Source organism: Brachyhypopomus gauderio, chromosome 3, assembly GCF_052324685.1.
Source record: "Brachyhypopomus gauderio isolate BG-103 chromosome 3, BGAUD_0.2, whole genome shotgun sequence".
NCBI lineage: Eukaryota > Metazoa > Chordata > Actinopteri > Gymnotiformes > Hypopomidae > Brachyhypopomus > Brachyhypopomus gauderio.
The window spans coordinates 26,240,806-26,267,546 of record NC_135213.1 but is presented as its reverse complement, the minus strand read 5'-3'; the positions used below and the strand labels follow the sequence as shown (position 1 = coordinate 26,267,546).

At 42.5% G+C, this 26,741-nt stretch overlaps 1 protein-coding gene across 9 annotated transcripts in view; it reads right to left on the bottom strand.

The window, feature by feature from the left end:
* The window catches only part of tanc2b (tetratricopeptide repeat, ankyrin repeat and coiled-coil containing 2b), a 123,333-nt gene extending 96,998 nt beyond the window's left edge, over nucleotides 1-26,335 (bottom strand). For 7 of the 9 annotated variants that reach the window (XM_077000757.1, XM_077000759.1, XM_077000758.1 and 4 more), the window contains exon 1: nucleotides 25,902-25,936. In XM_077000757.1, the coding sequence (XP_076856872.1) occupies nucleotides 25,902-25,911 (10 nt within the window). In that variant the 5' untranslated portion in view covers nucleotides 25,912-25,936. The other 2 variants (XM_077000760.1, XM_077000764.1) reach the window with 1 other exon arrangement.
* Between the last annotated feature and the right edge of the window lie 406 nt (nucleotides 26,336-26,741).

The following is a 26,741-nucleotide window of genomic DNA, read 5'->3' as shown; positions in this document are numbered from 1 at the left end:
GATATTTTAATTTAAAAATCGCATAGCTCTATTGATATTGTCCAAAGTGATTGTAAAAATCACCTCACTTGGTTTGAGAGAAATATTGCAAGTTGGAGCCAATAAGCAGTTATTTTTTGTTTCATGTTGCACATGGTGCCATCACTACAAGAAATGAATACACAAGGAAAATCTATTATATGCAGCTTTCAAAATTCAATTCCCTCTTAGCAAATTAGCCCCAAAAAGAGGGTCCTCTGCTCAGGCCACAGGCTTCTCCATCTCTAATGTGCCAGGGCATGTGAGAAAGACACAATCCATGAACGCAGATGACATTGCTCATATGGATGATCTGCTAATGATCCTACGCACGGACGTAATTTGGGGGGGGGACATGTCCGGTTTTGGTCCCCCCCCAGTTTTTACGGTTAAAACCAAATATTTAAATAGCGACGAATCCATGTCCCCCCACTTTTGAAATCAAAGTTACGTCCATGATCCTACGGCACACATCCCCTGTCCCAGAAAGTGTGTCCAGGTGCGTATGTGTGTATCCCAAAGACCCTGTCAGTGTTTGCTGTCTTTCTGAGACGGGTCAGGCCTTGAGTGCAATAGAACATACTCACATTAACGTTCCCTTTACAAGCTCCTGCTCTCTCAACTGCTTGTCACTAGCCATCCTGTCACTGCTGTGTGTGTGGGTGAGCACAGGCTGCATGTTTTAATAGTGTTAAAAGGGCAAGTTATTAAGACTGCCCTTCTCCTATCCCATTCTCTTTCTCTCTTTCTGTCTCTCTCTCTCACTCTTTCTCTCTCTTTCTCCCCGTCTCTGTCTCTCTCTCTGATGGGATTTAATGGGCTTACACTTACACTCACTTACACTTAGACACTGTCTAAGAAACTGTGTTTGTGTGCACATGTGTGTGTTTGTGTGTGCATATGTGTATGTACAGGCGTGCAAGTGCTCTTGCTGCTGTCACTATGTATCACGTCACCACTTCATCTGTGGTCCAGTCAGACTTGGTCAGCTGACCTCCAAACCCAATCCCTAACTGCACTCATATTGCAAATCAGAGCTTATGAAACCATTAATGGGTATTATAGATTTCGATTACATTCACATTCATCAATATTCTCCTTTCAGCCAACAATCTCATCTGTAGAGCCAAACTTTAAAAGTTGCATATCATTGTTAGGCCTCTCTTTCCATCACTCTATAATAGGACCAAATTATATCTGAAAAGTCTGTCCAACTACTAACTCCCTTACATAATCATGATATGCTAATATCCCATATACCACATTCTAACATTGGTTGTCATTTTCATATCAAATAAGAAGCATCCACGAAAACAACTGAATGGCTAACACAGTTTTCATGTCCTACCAACCTACATGTAATATACAAAAATATCTCAGAGCAGTTTCAGCATGGCATAGTGGTTTGGGTGTATTATTAGGTGCTGATAAACTGGCACAGTTTGAAAAATTATTCTGTTTAGTAAACCGGAACACACTTTTTTGATAGTGCTGAAAAGATCATTCCCAAATAACACAGGGACACACAGGGCTAACATAGACATACGATGGTGTGTGTGTGTGTGTGTGTGTGTGTGTGTGTGTGTGTGTGTGTGTGTGTGTGTGTGTGTGTGTGTGTGTGTGTGTGTGTGTGTGTGTGTGTGTGTGAAGAGGGGGTCAGGATGAGGTCTGCTCACACTGGTATACAAGCCAAAGCTCACAAACACATGAATGTCAGTGACATTCAAAAGTTGTTTTCAGAATGGAACACGAAAACAGGTGAAAGGCCATATTCATGCAGGAGACAGAAAACAGTGCAGACATCAGATGCTCTCTATCATACTGCAGTGAGTCACTTACCAATGAAGCAACCCAAATATCCAGTCATCACACCATAGAGAAAGAGTGAGAGAGGCTGATGTGGTTAAAAAGTGATTGAACAATGAAACAATTCTTTAGACTCTTCAGATGTTAGCATACACTGACTCATGCCATCCCTGGTACCACTATGATTAATTATAAGGGGACTTATACTTATATAATCCTTGTATTAAGAGCCAGCAGACACAAATGACTCACTTTAGCATGTCACATGTGTGGTATCACTATCTAACTATAGATTTGATCTCAGTCCAAATTCTGATCGCAAATGAACACATAGAGCAGTGAATCACAATGTGGCCACACTGTTCCCAGAACAGTTGCAAGGGAGGTGAGTGCAATCTGCAGAGCACACCACAAATGCTGTCTTGCACTGATGCTGAGCATTAGGCAAGATGGAGCCATGCTTTCATGGTCACCAACTTAGACTTGCATTGTTATAAGACATAAAACACTGATCTGCAAGACAAATGACCAGGACATAAGCTATGCTAGCCTGTGGTCACACCCACAATGAAAACATCATCTATAGACAATTTATAGACAATATCCAATATACAGTTCTTCAAAAGACAAACAATGCCTTGGACGCACAATAGCTCAGTGGTAATGTCAAACATCTTTTACTGGACCAAACCCTTTTTTCTGCATGTCCACATGTTCTTTGCCATGTATCATTTCATTTGTGCTATAAGACCTTTATACTGAGCAGAGAAACCTGCTTCTACCAATCTCACTCTTTTCTCAATGGTTCGGCTGTCAACACCCACTCACTCCAAATACCAACCCAGTGAGACAAAGATAGTGACGAAGAGAAATGTGAAATGTCATAGACAGACAAAGCCACCCTTCAAACTCGACTCAAACCGTCCATGTAGAAGACGCAACTATTAAGCCTCATCTCTGGGGCACTCACACACACACACACACACCATTTACTATGTATGATGATTGTCCAGAGGGACTTTCCTGTTTCGAAGGTTTTTTGTCTTCACAGCTGAGACAAGTTTATTGTGGCTCTTGCCTGCAGTCAGTGAATAATGATGAGGTATGGCCAAACATGGCAGCCTGACTTGTTCTTCTTGATGGAAAGTTTGTGTTAACAACAGTACCAACTTTAAAGTCATGGTAGAAAGGCAACTTTATGACAGTGAACACAGGCCATTTTAGTAGCTGTCAACATTAGTTCTAGTTACACCTCTCCTCCAAAAAAGGAGCATTCTTTCAAATATGTTGTATGTTCAACATGTTGACCAACACTTGTTCAGTGATGTCCTAAAGTCATTATGAAAAAATATCCATAATTCTTCAGTCAAAATGAACATGAACAAATTTTAACCAAAGTTTAACTTCAACAAAACAATTGGGGGTCCTATAGGGCCAAGGCTAAGGACCCAAGAGTGCAGGGCTTCCAGTGTGGCACCTGGGGAGTATGTTTGTATGCCTGTGTCTGTTCCTGCATGCTTGTCTATCCACGTGTTTCTCCCAGACCCTCTGGTCTCATTTGGGCCAGTCATGTTGAATGTGACTGTGTGTCTGAGACCATCACTGTTCCGGTGTTTGTCCCATCTCTGTTTCCCTCTATGTTCCTGGGGAGGTGGTTAGAATTACTCCCCTGGGTGGGTGGTGGCTTTTGTGGCAAGCCGAATTGCTTTGTCTGTTCATTTATGGATATTTCAATGTGTGTTCAGCATCTTCATTCTTTGTCAGTATTTGTATGATTCCGTCATTGCTGTGTTGTGTGTGAAATACACCATTAAGTGTTCAGAGACGGTCTATGTGGCCTCCTGCTTCCTCGTGCCTTACGTTATGGTAATCATTATGATTTTTGCTGTGTATTGTTGTTGTTGTAATTATTACCACATAGAAAATATTATTATTTCTCTGTAGCTGCTACACTGTTACATATTAATACTGTTACTGTTGCCTGCAAGTATATCTGAGTGAACACTACATTGTTACCCATTTCAAGCTTCCATCATCATGTTCTTCCTGAATGGAGAGGCATACAAGGTGTGATATCCTGCAAGAGGTCTAAGGCTGCTTATTATCTGGACTCAGTGGTAATGCCACTGTCTTTCTCTGTGAAGCCCACCTAAAGTGAAGTGATCACACATCCTTCTCTGCTTCCGCCGTGCTCTTGACGTTTTTTTCTCCATTTACAAAAGTTATCTTCTTTTTCATGAATGCAACTTTAAAATGTATTTCTAAATCTACAAGAATTTTGAATGATAAATACTGCAAGGTAATTCAGGGATATATCTAGGTAGATTTTTACTCATTCAAAATGGCTTAACTGAGTCCAGATGGGGAGGAATAAAACAGGATGAAACAGTAGACCAATCAGATTCCTTAGATGCAGTTGCTGTTATGCAGCAGTTATTTACTTGCTAAGCACCACTACATTTAATCCTGTTCTCTTCTGAATGTGCAAACCCTGTTCTTTTCTGAATGTTCAATATCTCCAGAGTTTGCAGGCATCACTGTCCACAGAATACTTTGTAACTGCTATTTGAAGGTTTTAAAATCAGTTCAGCTATACCAATGAACCATCTAACTGGAAAAGAAAGAACATACACTCTATGGCCAAGCATAATTACAAGTGCCTCTAGTTTCTTACAAATGTCTTTTTCATATTTATAGTACATAACTTGTATTAATAGGGCACATTTCTAGTAGAGGTGTGCCAAAAAATCGATTTATATATCAAAAATCGATTCTCATTTACTACGATTTAGAATCGATTTTAAATGCCCCAAAATCGATTCTAAGTCGTGGTGAAGTCTCGCGTTATGTAATTACAAAATTACGCGAGACTTTACGCAGCAGATTCTGGGACACACTCATGTGCGGAAAAGTTTCAAAACAAATGAAGGAAAGAGATATTAAACCTGTCCCGTCTTCATTTAAGGCAAAAATATGCGTTCATTTTGGTTTTTACCGAATGCCAGGGAAGACCGAACTTGACACAATGTAGCTTGTGTGCAAGGCTTGTGTAACGTACGGGAACATACACACCGCATGAAATAAAATAGAGAAGGGTGGACCCAAGTGAAATAATAAAGAGAAGGGTGGACCCAAGTGCCGGCTCGCAAGAGCAAGACGTTTGATACTTGTCAAATGTATTAGCGAGAGGGAAACACGCACAGCGACCCAGAACAAACAAACAAAATGATGCGGAAGACTCAACGCGCAAAAGAATAGAAACAAAAACTGTGAGGGCACGGAGTAAATAGAAAATACAACGCATGGAAAATAACACTCAAGCGCAGAGAGACGAGAGAAAGAAGCAAAATAACAGTAACTAAAAAACAGCATGGATAAATGCAACGCGAAAACGAAACCAAGGATGCTAGCAGAAGTAACTGGCAAAAAACGCAGCAGCAAAATAAAACCCTTCCCAAAAATAAAGGCAAAATGGATAGGAAGAAATACAGAATTGGGAAAACTTGAGATGAGTCAGGAAGCGATGCAGGAGATAGATACTCGAATAAGTAAAGAGAAAGCATAACAGAGAGAGGTGGCGAGACACCATTAAACGAGAAGCAACCCCAGAGAAAACAGGGACCTGGCTGTGTATGGTTACGTCGGTGGAACTGCATCCGAGCCAGCCCTGAGAGCTTGCAAAATGAAGCTAAAGAATTTTGGTAACACAACAAAAAGCATTTTATTTTATCAAAGCACATTATTTTTGTTAATTAAAAGTGAAAGACACTTTATTTTCTGTCATTCTGTCTTGCAAAGCAGACTGTAGTAGATCATGCAGATTTTATAGACTGAAGCAGAAATTTTTATAAACCAAATCGTTTTTTGAATCGAAAATCGTTTTGAATCGAAAATCGATTTTGGATCGAATCGTGGCCCCCCAAATCAGAATCAAATCGAATCGTGAGATAGTAAACGATTCCCACCCCTAATTTCTAGTACTGATGTTTATATCTTAAAAAAAATTAAGATATAAATCAGTCAACACATAAATCTATATATATCGCAGGACAGATAATATCATCAGTGTCTGAAAGCTAGTACATAAAATTAGAGGCTTAGAACAGACTCCCACTCCCACACTCAAAAATGAGATTAATTTAATTGCTAATTCAATCCAATTTTGAGTTCAGTCTACAAACGTGTCAAAGGTCAAATCTCAGGCATGAAAGACTCTCTGTCTCCAGGAGCCCTGGTTACTGTTGTAGACAAAACTACCCATAAACCCCCACAGACTAGGTTCCTTTGCCTAGAACACTTTCATAGCCATTCTTCTACAAAAGACTAGTCCATATCATATACAAATTATCATCAGCTAGTAGTAGGGTCCAATGTAACAAATCACTTCGGTGACAGCAATGAAGAGATACTATGTAACACTGAAAATGAGCATCCATACACTTAAGACCTTACGTCTGTCCATATATCCAGGCTAGAGGCGAGTCAAAACCAAGGCTTTGGGCCTGATGGCAGCTTCACATGAAAGCCAATTACTTCAGTGCCTGTGAGATTTACTGTGAGCCTTGAGCTTCCTTCTCTCTCACACCCTGTGTTTTGACTCAACAGAATACATCCTGCGTCGTGTCACTTCCTTTATACCTCATACCATCCTCGAGGGAAATCAGACAGCTTCTTTGGAAGAGCAGCTGCCTTCCTCCACACCCTCAAATCATTCTGATCCAGACTACATGGCTTCATATTCAGGTCTGAAATGAATATTCAGCACATCTAAACCAAATCTCGGAGGGGTCACCTTCGATTTGATGCCGGGGTCTGACTGACAAGAAGGTTAAAACAGCCCCACAAGTGCTCCACTCTGCAGAAATAAAACATGGCAAATGTTTTAACCTAGCAAGCTCTCATGTTATTAGTTACAAGGATCATAACGTTGATAACTTTCAAACATTCAAACAAAAGGTAGTTTTGTTGACAGCAATGAAAGTCAACAAGGAGACCACTGAGGACAGTATCAGTTCCTTTGTGTAAACATGAAATTGCAAAGTTGCAAGTTGTCTGCATGGGGATAGTGTAGATAAAGTGTGAAATTACAAAGATTCATTTTGGGTATTTTCAGGATATCTTTCAGAAGGACTGAAAGGAAAATGTGCTCTCTCTTATACATCCAAAAATTATACAATAAATACTTATTTATGAACATATTATTTGATACAAAGAAAGTATGGTGTTATTTGGAGCCTGCTATGTGCCTTTTCACTCACTGCGTGATTGATGAACTGGTTTGAAGAGGTCAATCAGAGTGAGTCATTCTTGATGAAAGAAGTAGCACTCTGTGGGCAGCTGAGAACACTAACCTGAAAGCACCCGATTTATCCCCAACCACAACAGCGGCACCATTTCATTTCATGTCTGCTCTCTGACACACTTTTACTGATTACGCAAACAGACTGAGACCTAGTGGCATGACACCCTAGAAGTACATCTTTCATAATAAATATAACATTCAAAATAAATACAACTTTCAGAATAATCTCCTTGATTGGAAGTGAGGATTTGTTTCTGTAAGTACTGCTCAATTATTTTGAAAATTTGAAATAATCATAAAACAAAAAAAATCCTATTTAGTTGGTACAGGTGACCATGAAACCTTGCACAGGCAGCGGAGTGGGGAGCAGCGGGTCTTGATTGCATGCACATATCAAATATGTATGAATCATATCCTGCTACCTGGGGAGACCAGAGCCAGGATGCAACAAAAGCTGCTTGCTGACATCCTGACAACCCACTAGTGTCTTACTCTCTGTTTAAGGTAAAGAGGTATGTGTAGCAGGTGAAATAGCAGTTGAAGGAAAATGACTACAACTGATGAAGTAGAGACAACATGGAAAACCAGGAAAAACAGAAGAACATAAAGTATTGGTAAAATGTTTTGTAAGACAGGGAGCATCTATGCTTTATGGCCCTCACATCTCAATAACTCATTTAAATTTCATTTAAATTCTGAAAGTGGAGGTAAGTGGAAGTACAGTGGTACCTTGAGATACAAGCAGACCAACATAAAACATTTTTAAGATACGAGCTGTGACTCTGTCTGTATTTTTGATTGAGATTTGAGCTCCTTCTGGGATACAAGTCGTCATTTGAGAAGCTCCCGTTAGTTCATTTTCATGGTTTCATTTTAAGTAAAGAAAGTGCAGTTTTAGTTTTGTTTAAAGTAAAGAGATGCAGTTTTAGTTTACATTTAGTGTTAAGAAAGTGCAGTTTTAGATTACGTGTCTACAGTGCCTGTGTCACGGTACGGCGGCCCCCTACTGGTCGCCCCCGTCTACAGCAGCAGCTTGTCCTGTGGGTGTGGCGTTGTGTTCGTCCCTCAGGTGGGCGGAGCCCGCGATCCGTCTCACCTGAGGGTCGTTTGTTCGTCTACATATGTCTTGTCTTTGTACCAGTTGACTGCTGGTTATTATATCCTTAATTCGGATCAGTTCACGGGTTTTGGTTTGCGCACTTTACATATTAAACCATCCTATTTCCCTGAGACTTGGCGTGATCGCTTCCATTTATTTTCGCTCACCCTGCCCGTCACAGAATAACCAGCCACCTTCGGAAGCCGCCAGTCTCCTTTGCTTTCTCCTTCGTTCGTGGTCATGTCTCGTGGTAAGTGTTTGTCTGCGTGGTGTTTTGTTTGTTGTTGAAGAGCCCCGCCGTGCTGAAACGTTGTGTGTGTGTGCAGCACGGTGGTGACCAGGGCAGTCGACCCCGGTCGGGCTCTTCGTGTTGTGTGGTCACATGTGTGTGCATGTGTGTGTGTGTGAGTGAACGGATGTATGGAACGTTGTGCGTCGCTCGCTGGTGTTAATTGTTGAATGTGTTGTGTGTGACGCTGTCGCCGCTCGTCACGGTCGCCTCGCTCCCCCGTGTGTCTAGTGTTTTATGTGGGGAGCGACTGCGAACTTGAGCGGCGCGTCACCACTGTTTGTGTAGAGCGCGCATGTGAGTCCTGTCCGTTTGCCGTTTTGCACCGTGCTTTTGTCTAGTCTTTGTGTGTTTTGTCCTAGCGTGCTTGTGAACTGTTGTGTGTAATTCCACACATGCTCCTCCCCCTTGAGTGTGTGTGTGTGGGGGTGGACCAGTGATGGTCCCATGCCACGGGGAGTGGCACGGAGGGCGTCGCTCCTAAGGGAGGCCCTGACCAGGAACGTGGGGGGTTCTCCTGAGCAGGTGGAACTCCCCTGCTAAGACGGAGACCCCTCCCCCATTGTAAGGGGGATCAGGGCAGTGCGCGTCTGTGTTTTGTGTTGGTGTGTGTGGGTGTGTGTGTGCTTTTTGTGTTTTATGTGCAGGTGCTTCTCCCTGGCGGTGGATCGTGGCAGTCCTGGACCTTGTGGGGGTCTCCAGCTGGCAGGAGCCCCCTTATGTTGTGGGGTGACCGGAGCCCGGTCGGAAAGAGCCCCTCCCTAGAGGGCTGGGGCCCCCGGATGTTTGGGGACAATAGGGCTCTGGTCCGAAGAGCTCCTGCTGAAGATGGAGATCCTCCCTCCTGCTCGGGGTGACCAGGAGGCCCTTGGGGGCTGTTCCCCAGCCCGCGATAAGGGTGCTCTGGGCCTCGGTCTCTGGCGCTCCTGGGTTTGGTGGAGGAGTCCACCTCGTAAAGTCAGGCTCCGGCTGGGGCTGACTCCCCAGGAGGCTGGGGTGGCCCCTAGCAGAAGGCAGGGGCCAGCTCCGGGAGGAGGTAGGTCCAGGAGGTGACTTGGCCACGCCCCAGGGAGGTAACCTGCACACATACACCCCAGACGGACATGGAGCCGTGGCCCGCCGTCCTCGCACCTGTGGGGCTATGCGGCTTAAGGCCGGTTAGGGCGTGAGGGCCCTGTGACCGACCGGGGCGTGGTTTTGTCTTGTGGACGGCCCAGTCGGTCCAGGGTCCCGCCCAGGTAGGTGAGCTAACCTGTGTTTGTTTTGTGTTTCAGCTCCGGGACTACAGGGGGTGTGTCCCTTGTCCCTGCCTGCCTGCCCCTTTGTTTTGTGTGCTGCTGCTGTAGGCCGCACAGCCGGTGGAGGGGAGTGCGGCTTGGAGGGGGGATCTGTCACGGTACGGCGGCCCCCTACTGGTCGCCCCCGTCTACAGCAGCAGCTTGTCCTGTGGGTGTGGCGTTGTGTTCGTCCCTCAGGTGGGCGGAGCCCGCGATCCGTCTCACCTGAGGGTCGTTTGTTCGTCTACATATGTCTTGTCTTTGTACCAGTTGACTGCTGGTTATTATATCCTTAATTCGGATCAGTTCACGGGTTTTGGTTTGCGCACTTTACATATTAAACCATCCTATTTCCCTGAGACTTGGCGTGATCGCTTCCATTTATTTTCGCTCACCCTGCCCGTCACAGCCTGCACCCCTCCCTCCCTCCTCTCCCTCTGCCATTCACCTCCATTACCCATACTCGTCTGTCTCCAAGGTAAGTATACAGTACTAAATAACACTTTTTTCTTTTATTTTATATATTTCGTGATGCATTGATAAAGTATACATGTGTTTTTTAATTAAGTCTTTTTTCATAATTTAGGATGGTTTGAGGATATTTCATAGGGCTGGAATGGATTGAATCTATTTCATTTATTTTTAATGGGAGAAATCTTTTTGATATACGAGTTGACTGACTTATGAGCTCGCTTATAGAACGAATTCAACTCATATCTCAAGGTACCACTGTAATTTAAAACATGAATGGACTAGGTGTAAAGATAAAATAAATAAATAGTTATGTAACTCAAGGTAATAAAAATGTAAATATTGTGCATTAAATATGTTTAACTAATTCCAATGGTGCAATTTAATGAAATGATTGGACTGAAATGAGGACCTAAGGTTCCCCTACATCTCTCATATCAAGGGAAAGGAGAAGGCACTAAGCTCATATATTTATTCAATTATGCCCTCTCTCCTTCATCCCCCTCCACCCGACTGTTGTGGAGATTCCAGTGGGAATTCAGCAGGAGATCAATTAGGAGCTCATTACAAACTGCAGGGCCACATTCTCAAAGCTTCCTTTTTTGGTCGAATCCAGAAGACATAGGCAATGACCCTAGAAGTGGGGCTTTCGGGCTGCCTTTGTCTTTTCCCTTTTCATCCTTCCACATTAAGAAAGATCCACAGCAAGACAAAAAAAATCAAAATGAAAGTCTTGATCTGTGAAATCTGAATTCATAAGGCTGCCACAAAGTTTTAAAAATCGTATATGTAACGTTTGCGACGGGCAGGCATGACGCAAATGCAGAGTATAGTTGTATTTAAAGGGTTTTAATGGAAAGAGAGACAACACGACTAAGGACACGGAAGACAGAGGGAGCTAAGTAAACTAACGGGGAGAGAGCATGAACTAAACGGAACCGTTAAACAACTGGGAACAAGCATACGTAAGAACACACAACTAACAAACTGTAAACACATAGGCAACAATGAGCACCGGGGCAACTAGACACAAGAAACGTTAAAGCACAACAGTAGGGTAACCCAAACAGACAGCACGATAAAATCATATAGAAATACCACGAGGGAACATACACTCAGAACACAGGCGTAAAACACTGGGAACAACTAACAAACAGACAGGGAGCGAAGTCAAAGGGAGAACAAGGATAGCGGGAGGAACAGGTCTTTGGAAGAAACGAGAGATAGAAGGAGCGAGGGATTACCGTGCAGGGAATGACCGACACCGGGGTAAAACACGAGGGGGTTTTTATACACGGAAACACGATGGTAGAACAAGACTCAGGTGTACGAGACTGACGACGGGGCGTGACAGACAGAGGGAGGAACGAATGGGAGCGGGGAGCTAGGCGGGACCAGGGAGGAGGGAGGGGCTGGACGTGACAGTATACAAGATCCAGAACTAAATTCAGTCTGTCTACATACCCCCAAGGCTTATAATGGATTTAATAATAAAAAAACTGTAATTGATTTTAAAAGATTATAGTGCAGTGTATTCTACAATGTCAATATACAAATGCAATTTTGGTTAAAAATGAGTAGTGACCAGAGATAAACACAAAAAACTAGGAGCAGATCAGTGGGTCAAATAAAATCCAAACTTGATCTGTTTAAAATAAATCAAGCCGTTTACCTATCCAAAGCTCTTGGCTAATATGCTAATAATCTTCTTTCACCTTTGAGAGAAACCCATTTGGCCTGGGGGGAAACCAAAGGAAATGACCCCAGCACCACCAAGACCATAACTACCACCCCAACCTTGATCCCAGCATCAAAGGAAATGTAACAGCTTCTAAACTGCAACCCCCCACAAATAGAATACTTGAAAAGGCAATTAAGATATTTCACAAGAATATCAGTAACCACCAAAGCTGATCAAATGGATTCTACATAGCCTTGTAATTGCATTACATGGGCTAGGTTATAACTGAGCAGTAACACTGAAATCCCAGCTTACAGGACAACATTGACAAACAACAGCACTGCATTTAAACGCAACACATGTAAGTTATTGTGTGAGTAAGTAAGCAACAGAGGGAAAATGTGATAGCTTGTCTAGGAGGCTGGTGGGAGTGTATTTTTAGACAGTTACTCGTGCTCTACATGTTCAGATGAGGGTGAGGTCACAGGGTGATTGAGATAGGGTACACTGAGAAGCCTTCTTTATATTAACTGCACCAGACTCTTACACATCAGGTCCAATCGGTGGGCCTCAGCTTGCAGTACTGACCACTAGTCAGAAGAAACACAGTCACCTTTCACCTGCCACTTCTGGAGGAATCAATAATAGAATGTTAAACTAGTATACATGCAGGCATTACAGTGGTGGCATTGCAGCAGGCTATATGTAGGCTACATATATTTTAAAAACCTACACATCAGTTAAAAATAGGTATGTAATGGTTCAGTCGATTCTCAGGAATCAGTCTTTAGGTTTTGGTTTGGCCTGTGCCTCAATCTAGAGAAACCAACTTATAGCATTTTTTAATTAGACATACCAATTTAATAATGTGCTATATTAAAGTACGTGTTTAATAAAAGACGAACTGCAAACATAAATAGTGTTTCAAACAAGACTAGCAGGCAAACCTTCTTCAAAAGGCCTAGAAGCCCCTGCACCTCCTTGTTAGTGTACCTTCTGTTAGCGTACCCTGTTAGCACACCCTCTGTTAGTGTACCCTCTGTTAGCATACCCTCTGTTAGCATACACATCTGTTTGTTAGCTTATGGATGAACATTTTATCATGTTTTTTTATAATTTTATTTTCTATTTTTATCTTGGTTGAATTCTCACTTTTTTAATGTATAATTTTTTTAACCTTTGTACAGTGTCCTTGGGTTTCTTGAAAGCGCTATATATCGTAAATATAATTTATTAATAATAATAATAATAATAATAATAATAATAATAATAATATTATTATACCCTTGTGACGGGCAGGGTGAGCGAAACAAAAAGGAAGCGATCACGCCAAGTCTCAGGTAAAATGTATGTGTAAGCACTCGCAAAACCGAAACTTAGACTGAGACAGAATACCAAGAAGCACTGAGCGGGGCAGGGCAGAGCACGGAAAGGGAGAATTCACGAACACAATGACCGACACAGATGGCTGAAATGGACGGACTAATATACACTGGGACAGGGAACTATACAAGACACAGGTGGAAGTACTGAAGACAGGGGCGTGACAGACAGAAGGGAACTATGGCAACAGGGAAACAAGGACAAGGGAGGAGGGCGGAGTTGGGCATGACAATATGGTTTAATAGAAAAACTGCACAAACCAAAAACCTGTGACTTAATCCAAATGAAGCCGCAGCAGTCCACTGGTACAAATAGAAGACATATATAGATAAACAAACAAACATAAACAAAAATAAATTTTTTAGGATAGGTTCAGTGCTTTCTCTAACCCTAACCCAGCGTTTCTCAAAGTGTGAACCTCGTTTTGCATAAGCCCCGGATGTTTAAAATGTCTGTGGAACAGTGTGAACCAGGGCTAGATTCGGCCATTTAATGAATTTGTACCGGCCCCCCCGGTCAACAAATTACGTTCGCTGCCCCCCATTTGTATTTTATTACCATTTTGTTTGGGTGATATGGGACAGGTGGGGCATGGAATTTCCCCTTCTTCTGAGGTGGGGAATGATAGAAAAAGTTTGAGAATCACTGCCCTAACCCAAACACTAAAATAGAAGAAGACAGGCATGTGTGTTTTCAGAATGTTTCGAAAGCCTTTTAATTAACTTTTTCCCCTTCCAATCCTAAAATTTAGAAAATAATACTTTAATCTTATTGGTTATGCAGGCCATGTAGACATTACAGCCCTTTTTATGAAGCCATCCCAAGACCAAATACAGTGTAACACTTGGTCCTCAGCTGTATCTTCCTTCTGTCATTGCATGATTGGTTCAGAAGAGAGCTAACAAAAGGCCAATATTTAACCCTTCATATGGAATTTAACCCTTCATATGTATCTTCAGTCTGCTGTTCTCTCAACATGAGGGCGAAAGATGTGTCACACCAGAAGGACATCACAGACAAAAATCATAGTCAAAACTTTTTGAGTGGACAAAGACATACAAACACAAACACAAATACCAGCTACTTTCAAAAATAGACCAGCTACTTTCATTAGCAGTTGTCTAATGAGCAGGCAGCTGGCTAATTGGTTGGTTAACAGGCAGGCTATATGATGACAGCTTTAAGAGTTTTAATTGCAGCTACCACCTAACTGTTTATCTTTCCTCAGACATAACACACTATCATGAAATGATCAACCTCTAATAGACATTGGAGACTATGGTAGAACACTCAAGAACTGAACGTTAGTAATGTTTATAAAAACATTCTCATGTGATGTCTCCAAACATTAGTAATGTTTATAAATACATTCTCATGTGATGTCTCCAAATATTAGTAACATTTATAAATACATCCTCATGTGACATCTCCAAACTTTAGTAAAATTTATCAATACATTTCATGTGACATCTCCAAACGTTATAAATACATTCTCATTGTGACGCCTGGGGCAAAGAGGTGGACGCAGAGAAGAGCGAGATTTAATAAAGGGCAGTCCAAAAGCAGGGTTGTTTAGGCAGTCCAGGGACAGATCAGACAAAGAGTTAACCATGATACAAAGAATAAACGTAATCAAACAAACAGTAACAAACTCACAGACTTGGACATGGACAACAGGTCTGTAGCACAAACAACACTGATCAGCACAGATTTGACAAAACAAGGGGTTTAAATACACCAAACAATACAACTTGACAACAGACTTGACAGGTAGGGGGCGGGACTATACATGATGTACACAATGTGACGTCTCTAAATGTTCGTAATATTTATAAATACATTCTCATGTGAAGTCTCCAAATGTTGGTAATGTTTATAAAAACATTCTCATGTGATGTCTCTAAATGTTGGTAATGTTTATAAATACATTCTCATGTGATGTCTATAAATGTTGGTAATGTTTATAAATACATTCTCATGTGATGTCTCTAAATGTTGGTAACGTTTATGAATACATTTTCATGTGATATCTCCAAATGTTGGAAATGTTTATAAATACATTCTCATGTGATATCTCCAAATGTTGATAATGTCTATAAATGACCTGAGATTGAATAAGGATGCAGGCAAACTCTCAGTCCTTTTTCTAGATTTAAGCGCTGATTTTGACACCGTTGATCATGAAATACTTCTTGATCGACTACAGAGCTGGGTAGGCCTTAGTGCAGGGGTGGGCAATTAATTTTTACAAGGGGCCACATGAGAAACCTGAATTGTGTCAGAGGGCCACACAAACAATAATGACGTCATCACAGTGGCTCCGCCCACCTCACGCAAACTTCCGTGAACGGCGGAGGCGTTTATACTTTCCGCGTCACATTCTGTGCAGTGTTCTCCGAAACGATGTGTTGATATAAAGAAACACCCCTCAAAAACAGGGGAAGGAACATTTACCTGACCAATTTTAATGTTGCTTTTTGTTTCAGATTTGAAAAGTGCTGGAATTTAGGCTAAATACTTGAAAATGTTTGAAATTGTAACTACTTCGTTTCACAACAAATAGCCATCTGAATGAACAGTTTTCTTGTATTACGTTAACAAATACGAGCCTCTTGTAATTCCAAGACGAAACATGAGAGAACGTGAAGACAGATTGGGCGTTTTGAAAATAAACAATAATTAAATAATGTGATAAAAAAGTGAATTATTTCGGATCATTTCGAATATATGTATAAATATTTAACTTAATTAAGTTTAACGTGCTGGGAAATATTGAAATGGACCTTGAAAGTGACGTATATTCCACCTTGTAAAGGTGTATGAACCCTGCAAACATGACTTTGTTCATTGCGCTGAAGCGCGGCGCGCGCGAAGTTACAAAATTCGAGAGGTGCACGACCTCGCGAATCGACAGCGCGCGAGGCCACCGTAATTACGTCATTTTCGCCGCGCGGACCCTCGCACGCGTCAAGTATAAACCAGGCTTAAACCTAGCTTTAAAGCACTTCTACGGCACTTTCAAGGTCCATTTCAATATTTCCCAGCTGACTCAGGTTCTCTCTTAAGCTCGGTTTCTGGAACGGAAAACCTGAGCTTTCGTTAACTCTGAGTTTACTTACCCGCTTTCTGGAATACCCTCCTGTTCAGTCAGCTATTTGTTGTGAATCGAAAAACAGTTACATATTCAAGCATTTTCAAGTACTTTAGCCTAAATTCCAGCACTTTTCAAACCTGGAACACAATGCACAATTAAAATTCGTCACGTAAATTTTCCGCCGTTTGCGGAGGTTCGCGCGAGGTGCAACGTTCACTCCCGAAAGTATAAATTCAGCCTTACCTTGTCGCACAGCTCACACACACACGCAGGTATGTCCACACGGAAATAACACAAATGTAGCGCTTTCAAAATAAAAGCGTCACAGTTGTATTGCACGCACGACATAGATATTTGTTTAATTTATGATTGGCCTCTCGCGGGCCAGACAGGGACGCACAACGGGCCCGATGTGGCCCGCGGGCCGTTGTTTGCCCAGGTCTGCCTTAGTGGCTTAGTCTTAGACTGGTTTAGATCATATCTAACTGGGCATGATTACTATGTTGCATTAGGTACCTCTTCCTCCACAAGTAAAAATATTACTTGTGGCATCCACCAAGGATCAATTCTTGGGCCATTACTGTTCAACCTATATATGCTTCCGTTATCACATATCATTAACAAACATGGTATTAGTTATCATCAATATGCAGATAACACTCAACTACATTTCTCTAGAACCTAAAGCCCTAAAATCTATTTGCTCACTGTTTGACTGCATAGATGATATACGGACATGGATGTCTGACAATTTTGTCTGACAATTAAATAAAGAGAAGACAAAGGTTCTTGGTCTTGGTAGTGACTCACAAAGGAATGATGTCCAGACTTACAGTATTTAAATCAAATTAATCTGAATGCCAAACAATGTGTTAAGAACCTGGGCGTTACCTTTGATGAGCTCAGCTTCAAATCCAGAGATGTCAGTAACGCGTTACTTAGTAACGCGTTACTCTAATCTTACCACTTTTTTCGGTAACGAGTAATATAACGCGCTACTATTTCCAGTCCAGTAATCAGATTAAAGTTACTTATCCAAATAACTGTGCGTTACTATTTATATTTTCCCTAGTAAAATATATATTTTTGCTTTCTTCTTGGCTCAGTTCTACTTTTGCGTCTGACCGTAGCGCTCGACTCCGCACGCTGCGCGCGACCCTGTGAGAGCGCGAGCGCGTTTTACAAGTCATTCTTTGCTGTGTCCTCCCATAACGATATGTGGTAGTGTAAAGAAACACCCCTCAAAAACAGGGGAAGGAACATTTACCTGATGAATTTTAATGTTGCTTTGTGTTCCACGTTTGAAAAGTGCTGGAATTTTGACTAACGTCGCCTACTTTAAAATGCTTGAAATTGTAATGGTATTTAGTTTCACAAGCTGTCTGACTGAACTGGGGTGGGTTTCCAGAAACGTTCGTAGCTTCATACGAGGTTACGAGGTACTTGGCGCTACGAACGTTTCGGGAAACCCACCCCAGTTCGCTTGTATTACGTTTACAAATAAATTTACAAATAATACCGCGCAGCTACACAAACGTAATGTCAGGAGATACTGTAGTGACTCCTACTCCTCACGGCGAGTCTTGCCCTTTAAGTGACGCTGGGGCTGGGGGGGGGGGGGGGGGGGGGGGTTGCGCGCCAGGGTTGCGTTATCAATAAAGTTTCCCTCCTCGGGATTTTTGGATTAAGCAGTTTCTGCCTCGGTTACCGAACCTGCCTCAATACATTGTTACTGTTAAAAATGCACTTCCAATAAAGTGAGTATTGGAAAATTTTATTTTGCTGCTGAATGTAACTACTAAAGTAACTTGTAATCTAACGTAGTTACTTTTAAAATCAAGTAATATGTAACGTAACTAAGTTACTTTTAAAAGGAGTAATCAGTAATCAGTAATCGGATTACTTTCTCAAGGTAACTTAGCCATCACTGTTCAAATCACACATAATGACTACATGCAAGACAGCTTATTTTCACCTTCGAAACATCGCTAAGGTCCGAGATATGCTCTCTCTTGTTGACAGTGAAAAACTTGTCCATGCATTTATCACATCAAGGCTAGATTCTTGTAACACTGTTCTATCTGCTCTTCCAAAGAGCTCTATTTCTCACCTACAGCAAGTTCAAAACGCTGCTGCAAGGGTTCTGACCCACAGGAGAAAGAGGGATCGTATTACACTTGCATTCCTCTCACTGCACTGGTTACCTGTCAGCTTTAAAATTGATTTTAAGGTTCTAGTGATGATTTTTAAATGTCTTCATGGTTTTGCTCCTCTTTTCCTCAGTGAAATGATGGTTAGATATGTTCCAGTCAGGTCTCTCAGGTCTTCAAACAGTAATCTACTGGTGATTCCTAAAAGCCGATTAAAGATTGGCTAGGGTGCTTTTAGCCACTATGGCCCAAAGCTCTGGAACTCTCTTCCTGAGGAGCTCAGAGGCATTTCATCCCTGCACAGTTTCAAGAAGAGTCTCAAAACCTTCCTGTTTTGATCTGCTTTTAGTTAAGAAACTCTAACTCTGTTCCATCTTATTTACTTTCTTACATTATGTTGTCTATTATTTTATAATTTGTCACTTTATTAGATTATTTTATTATGTTTGTTTCCTTTTTATCTTTTTGTCTTCTTATCTTTGCTTCCTTTTAATGTTTCTTTTTTATTTATTCTGTAAAGCACTTTTAGAGTTGCATGTATGTATGAAAGGTGCTATACAAATAAAGATTATTATTATTATTATTATTATTATTATTATTATTATTATTATTATTATAAATACATTCTCATGTGATGTCTCTAAATGTTGGTAACGTTTATCAGTGGGGAACTGTCAGAACTGTCAGGGCCCTCTACGCCTAAAATATTCTTAAAACATTATTGTGACGCTTGAAGGAGGAGGCACGACGAGCATCAAACGGTGCAACATAAAACGTTTAATCAGACAAAGAACACGTTTAAGCTCCGTGCGGAGGGCAAGCACAAACAGACACTCTTACACAAGCACGAAACTTTAGACAAAGACGAGCACGAGACATTGCGCGAACGCCCATTAAATAGGTGAGGAACACATTCACCGGTGATCACGAGACAAGGAACAGGTGAGACTACGAACACGCTCACAAACGACCCACACCCACGGAACTACAAACATGGACATAACTGCACGCAGACGACATAACGACACGCCCACAAGGAGGGGTCCGGAGCTGTGACAGTGACAGAGCCCGCCACCAGGGGCTACTCCCGGAGCGTCCAGCACAGCTGGAAAGCCCCGAACCCACACCGACGGGCAGGTCCGAAGCCGCCGGGATCACGAGCCTCTGAGAGCCATCTCCCCCGATGGTGGCAACCGCCGCGAACAGCTCTAAAACACCCTCCCTGGGAAGACAGGGGAAAACACATTGAACATGGGCATGTGAACAAGCACACACACTGGCACGTTTAACATAAAGGGCACAAGAGGGAAAAGGGGATTAGGAAAACAGCAGGACGGACAGACAACAACATTCTGGCTGCCTGCCACAGTGCTAGCAGTGGCGCGACCCTGCTAGGGACGCAAGCGAGGCAGGCGGAACAGGCGGCAGAGTCCCTCCGGTCCTCGTAGCTGCACTTCGAGCACACGTTGCGCTGCCCGGTGCTCCCGTTGACCGTGTGCCCGGTTGCCTCCCTCAGGGAACTTCGGCCGCCTTTTTGGGCACTACCGGAGTCCAGACTCTGCGCCGCATGCTGGCGGGTATCCACGGCGTCTCCAAGGGCGCGCCGTACCCCCACCTCGGACCGCTGGCTACGCCGAAACCCTCTCGCGCTCCCGGAGTTACCGGCGCTTCACCCCTCGACGTCTCCATCTCCTCCTCTTCCTCCGAGACGCTCCGACCCAGGGACATTGGTTCCTCCGCGGTTGTGCAGCGGGAACAGTCCATACTGCTCCCCGCTGAGGGGGACCGAGGAACTTCCTTCCCAGAGTAAACGGTGTCCCCCGAACACCCAGAGGTGCTGTCCTCCTCCTCGCTCTCGTTGTTCAGCTACCACCATTGTGGCCGGTGCATTGTTTTCCCCGCAGTGAATCCATTCGATGGATGGAGGAGGAGTATGCAAGCAATCCAAGGACTTTTCTAGGGGGCTGGCCTAATCCTTTGATACTCAGATCGAAGTGGTGGGTGAATGTAACGTTGACTGTCAAGCCGTAGTGACTACAATGAATAGTGAGTTGTCTGAGTTGAGAGTGCCTTCGGAAACAACAAGCTCAGTTGGATGTGCTCCATTTTGAACCATTTTGCCATGACTAATGCCCAACCTCAGCCTAAGGTAGGAGCTACTAGGACCTATCGTTATGACTCTGCAGGTCAAACTATCTGTTTACGTTTTAATCAATCTGGGCACATAGCAAGGTTTTCTTGGGCTGGGAGAGGTTCCAATACAGAGTCTAGGGGCTTGGGAACTCATTCTAGCCCCAGAGCAGGGTTGGTGGCTAGTAGTTCCAAGCCACAGGGAAACTAGTACCCTCTAGTATGTGAAACACACATCAGGGCAGGGTAATCAAGACTCAGTGGTAATTTCTAGTGGTGTATCTAAGCTTATGGGCAGGTGCCCTGTAGTTGAGGTGGAATTGGGGAGAGTTCCAGTTCCTTGTCTATTGGACAGGCTCAATGGTAAATACTCTTACTGAACAATACCAAATTTCTATGAGCATTTTCAAGCCTTGTTAGATCAGCTCCAAGAATGTCACTGGCTTCAACTCCGAGGGGCTAATGGATTGGAAGTCCCATATTTGGGATCCTTGGATATTAATATCCAGGTCCTAGGCAAAGTGTTACCTGTGAAGGGTGTTTTAGTAGTTCAGGACTCCAGTGATCCTCACACTAGGGCACAAACGTCCAAGGTACCGGGTTTATTAGGTATGAATGTGATCAGCCAATGTTACCAGGAATTGTATCCGTAACACAAGTCTTCTTTGTTTCAGGTCCCTCTACTACAGTAAGCAGGGACAGCCTGGATACAGGCATTCACTGAGTGCATCGGTTAGATTGTGTGCCGCCGACAGGTTGCTTGGGGCAGGTTAAAGTAACTGGGTTCTAAGGCAGTGAGTGTTCCAATGGGTTCGGTGAGCCTGGTTGAGATATGAGGAAATCAACGCATAGGGTCATCTCTTCGTTCTGTTTTTTTTTAACCAGTGGTAAGCTTACTCCAGGTATTCTTTTATCTAGAGTGTTTCTTTCTCTTATTCGAGGGCTGGTTGTTATACCAGTGGTTAATGAGAAGACCAAGGATGGGTGCAACAGCAGACAAATGGTGAGGTGGTGACCTTTGAGGAGCAGACAGATGGTAGAGGGTGGGTTACAGTGATTTGGTGATAAAGCATAGAGCACAGCCCTTTGGATCTCTTGGGTCTCTCTTGGCCAACATTGTCATCTAAGCAGGGTAAAGCAGGTTATGAGACGTTCTATGCTTTGTTACTTTATTTGGATGATATCATCTTTTCCTCATCATTCAATGCCCATTTAAAGTGTCTTGAAATGGTGTTGGAGCAACAAACTCTGTGAAGATCCAAGCGGTTTCAGAGTGGAGATGTAGAAAAGGGTATTTTATTTATACAGTGACATATACATAGTCCAGAAAATACATAGGCACATGGTTACTCTACTACACTTAAGGGCCCCACTTTGTAACAATAGCAATGGCGAAGATGCATCCTAAACTTCTAAACTACGAGTACTACTGTAACAGTCATATCAGCAAAATTTCGTTTTTGCTAAAGAGGAGTCCACTAGCTATAACATTTGCTTGCTAGTTATGATAAATTGCTAGCTACTTAAGGTAAATTAGACAGCTAACTACTTAACGATCCTAGGTGGATGCGGCAGCCATAAAACCTTTCCAAAATTATAAAACATATCCGAAAAACGTTTAGGATGGGACTTTGCCGTAGCTATGGCTATGTAGGTAACTACCTAGTGTCACGGTGAGGCGGCCCCCTACCGGTCGCCTCTGTCCACAGCGGCTGTTGTTGTTGTTTTGTGACGTCGTGTGCGTCCCTCAGGTGGGCAGAGCCCGTGATCCGTCTCTCCTGAGGGTCATTTGTTCATCTATATATGTCTTGTCTTTGTACCAGTTGACCGCTGGTCATTATATCCTTAATTTGGATCTATTGCACGGGTTTTGGTTTGTACACTTTCTATTAAACCATCCTTTTTCCCTGAGACTTGGCGCGATCGCTTTCTTTTTAGTTGCTCACCCCGCCCGTCACAGAATGACCAGCCGCTGTGTGCCACACACCCAGTGGAGGGGAGTGCGGCTTGGTGGGGGGGTCTGTCACGGTGAGGCGGCCCCCTACCGGTCGCCTCCGTCCACAGCGGCTGTTGTTGTTGATCGCTTCCTTTTTAGTTGCTCACCCCTCCCGTCACACCTAGATGTATATTTATGCAGTTTTCATTCATCTAGGTAGCTACGTCAGAATTCCTGTAATTTCTCATGCAATTAATTTTCAAATATTGTTGGACAAATGTTTTGGACATTATTTAATCTACATTAGCTAACTAATTATCTGTAACTTCAGATTCACAATTAAGTTGATATTTGAAATGCTGATCATGGTTAGACACAAACATTTCAATGTTTATTTGGCTTTGGGTGGTAAATGTTATTAACTGTTCTAACCATGATGTATAATTGGTAAAAATAAATCCCACTGAGCTGGGATAAACAGCATGTCTCACGCAGCGCAAGATTGGCAGCTGTAAGCGTGCAGCATCTGCTGTAAGACTTGTTGGAAGTTATGTTAAATTATGTGCATGCGTAGTCCTGTCACTACCCAATGTGAACCAGAAATCTACTACATTGAATGCTTTCTGCCTCTCCTGTCCACATTGTTAATCTGCCACTGTGACTTGTGAGTTGATCAAATTTACCTGCCACTTCATAAATTTTCCCACCACTTCATAAATTCAGTGGCGCAAAAACGGGGTATGCAGCGTATGCGACGCATAGGGGCGCTGCACTAGAGGGGGCGCCAAATCGATGCCAGAAAATTATTTGCCGAGCTGGTGGAGGGTGGGGGTGGAGTGCGAGGGGCGCCGATAGTATGTTTGCATACACCTCAAAAAGTATGTAGTTGCAACCCTGCATAAATTTACCTGCATTTGGCCAGTGGGGGGGTACTAATTTCCAACCCTGCTGGGGACTCAAAATTGGACATATGTAAAGTCATTGTAAGAAGCATTATGCAAATCCATTTGACTTACTATTTATTTATTTATTAATCGCAATCTTCCTCAATAACATGATACCATTAAACATATACAAACTTTGAAATATACTGTTCAACTCAGTTTAGAAGGAAACAATATGTGGTATAAATAGTCTGAATGAAGTAAATAGTTCAATAGGACAGTGGGCTGTTTGCCAGTTCTAAACAGTGATAAGCAGCTAAATGATAGGCTGATGTAATTGAAATCAGAAACAGCTTGTCAACCATGCAGATAACCTGCAACAGTGTCCACTACTTATCTTTCTGAAGCCTTAAATGATAGAGATGTGTTGTGTAGTCCGCACAGAGGGGTCACTCTGAACAGCAGTCAAAGGTCAAAACAATCATGTCAAAAAAAGGTTTGACTCACACCTTGTTTTAATGGATTAAACTCTCTCTGTCTCTCTCTTTCTCACTGGAATAAAGCAACTAGCCAACAGCAACAGGACAGCCTCACATTTGTTTATACCAGGTTCTGCTTTCATTTCATACTGAAAGAAAAGTGGGAGGTGGACATGGAGATATAAAATATGTATTTTATTGCTTTTTAGAGTTATTGCCAATTTATTTTTCAGAAGTAATTTTTCAGAAGCCTAACTATTGAGGCAAGAGTGAGATTGAAATTTGAACAGAAAAACATGATAGACTGGGGCAATGCAATCTGTGATCTGAGTTAACACAAATGGGCCTCTCAAATCCCATAACCAAAGCAATCCAACCACACACCATCACACATTTACATACAGATTCTCAGAATAAGCCTATAAACCAGAGCATATATGCATGTGCATTTTCAATGTCTAAGCCCACAACTGCACCCAGTGAATGGCTATTTGGAATGAATTCTATGTCTATTACCACTGAGAGAAATTACTCAGCAGTAGCCCACCGGTGCCTGTACTTGCTGACTTTTTCTGACCATTTACTCCTTTGATAGCATTTAGTCAAAGGTGAAGAGACGTGAAGAAAGAGAAAATATGATTCATAGGCAGTGAAAGTAAAACAGCAAGAGATGGACCCACACGTGACAGCTGCCACATCAAAGACAGTCTAAACATTACTGAAGAAAACACAGTCAAGGTCATGGTGACTTTTAGTAAGAACAAAAATGTGTTGAAATCTTTCTAGAAACATGGGAGCCAAAAAATATATTTCATGTTATGGCCTCCTTAATGTCTGTGTTATCACACACCAGTTCCCATGTTGCTCCTGTCTGATAGAATGAGGTCTGGCTGTGAGTGTGGAAACGGGACCCGGTGTCTCTTGTGTTATGGGTTAATGCTTAAAGGACAACTCCCAGAGCTGGTATACAAGTTGTCATTATGGGGATATGTAGTATGAAGTGGTGTGTGTGTGTGTGTGTGTGTGTGTGTGTGTGTGTGTGTGTGTGTGTGTGTGTGTGTGTGTGTGTGTGTGTGTTTAGAAGTGCAGGGAGGAGAATGAGACCGTATAATATGAGAGAATGGGGATATACAAATGATCCTCTTTTATTGCGCTACTGAACATTAATAATATCAACAAACACACACCACAGCTCATTCTACAATCTCATACATCTGTCACAACCTATACTTAAAAGAATGACCACACTAGAACATAAGAACACAGACTGTTCAGTACAGCCTGCGGAAAACAGTGACCATTCACTTCGCTATACACCTCCACAAACTGCTTTCTGGTGGGCTGATGGATTAGTGCGCAGTTAATGTGTTTTCACGTATTAAAATCTAGAGAGATTTACTGTAGATTATATCGGAAAGGGACAACTGTGTCCATGCTATCTGTTCCTTTTTGATAATTTACAAGCCAATATCAGTATAACAACGAGGTATCCTAGGCAATGACATTAGACACGAACGACAATGTGCTCCACCATGCAAAGCTAAACACCACGTATTTGGAACTCTGAGCTTCGTCAGTCGTCTAAATTTCAAGACTATTTCAGGGACACAGGAGCAAGCGTACCTTAGCTTGTAGAGTAAAACCCATCTTATTAGGCTTAGTCAAGTCTTCTGTTTAATATAACTTAAGAATTGGCGATGACTGTAAGCTACATGTGCAGATGTCCACATCTGCTTCACGTAATTTTGAGTTCTTAATGTCAAACTGCGATCACCAACAATAGCATTCTCTACCCTAAGAACAGTCGATTTTAAGCAGTGGCAGCTGTTTAATTTCGTGCTGGTCACTGCGAAATCTAATGGTGTTTCATAAATTCACACTGGGTTTCGGTTTTCATCCTACCTTGACCCATGCCGACAAACCTTGGCTCGCGGGAGATCCGAAACCTACCTTTATCTTCTACTTTATAATCCTGACGCCGCGGTGACCGCAGTTTCCTTTATAGCTTTTCGCAGCTCAGGCTCTGCGGCCGTTTTCACATTCCTTCGCTCTTTACCAAAGCTATCACCCGGTACAGTGCAACGCTTGTGTTCTACGTCTTCAGTTCAGACCAAAGCTACATTGCAGACTACAAATAGTCTATTCATCAATTACTAAAATTCTACAGTGGCGTTTAGTCTACGGGAGTCCAAAGGGTCGAGGTGGTTTGGTCTTATCCGCACAGTTCAAAACATTCTTCTCATCCATCTGCTGGATGTCCTTCTCTAGTTCCCAAGTGAGGCTTCATAATACGAAAAATTTGATCTATCTCCGAGACGCAGCCGCAGACACCAGCGTGTCCCCTGGCCCGACCAACTGTAGTGTCATGAATTATTCATAATCAAGGGCGGGATTAATGTGCGAGCAACTTCTTCGAGAAGGGGGTTGCAAGGTCGGAGTGAGTCAAAGGTTTATTCAAGTTATGGAATAACATGAGGACGCATAGCGGTCTCCACCTGTTACTGGTAAAACTGCTTGATGCAATTTTAATAAGAATATATGCTCATGTAGTATTTGATCACCTCCCTCTTCTACATTAATTAAGTAAATACGGTGTGATTGATTTTTAACAACTTCATATCCTTTGTTTTAGGTTTTTCCTGTGTACTGCTTTTCAGTGCCCTACACAAAGCATAAGTGACGTCAGCTGTCTGGAAAAGAACACTGTTGATTTAGCAAAGGATTATAAAATACATTATTCAT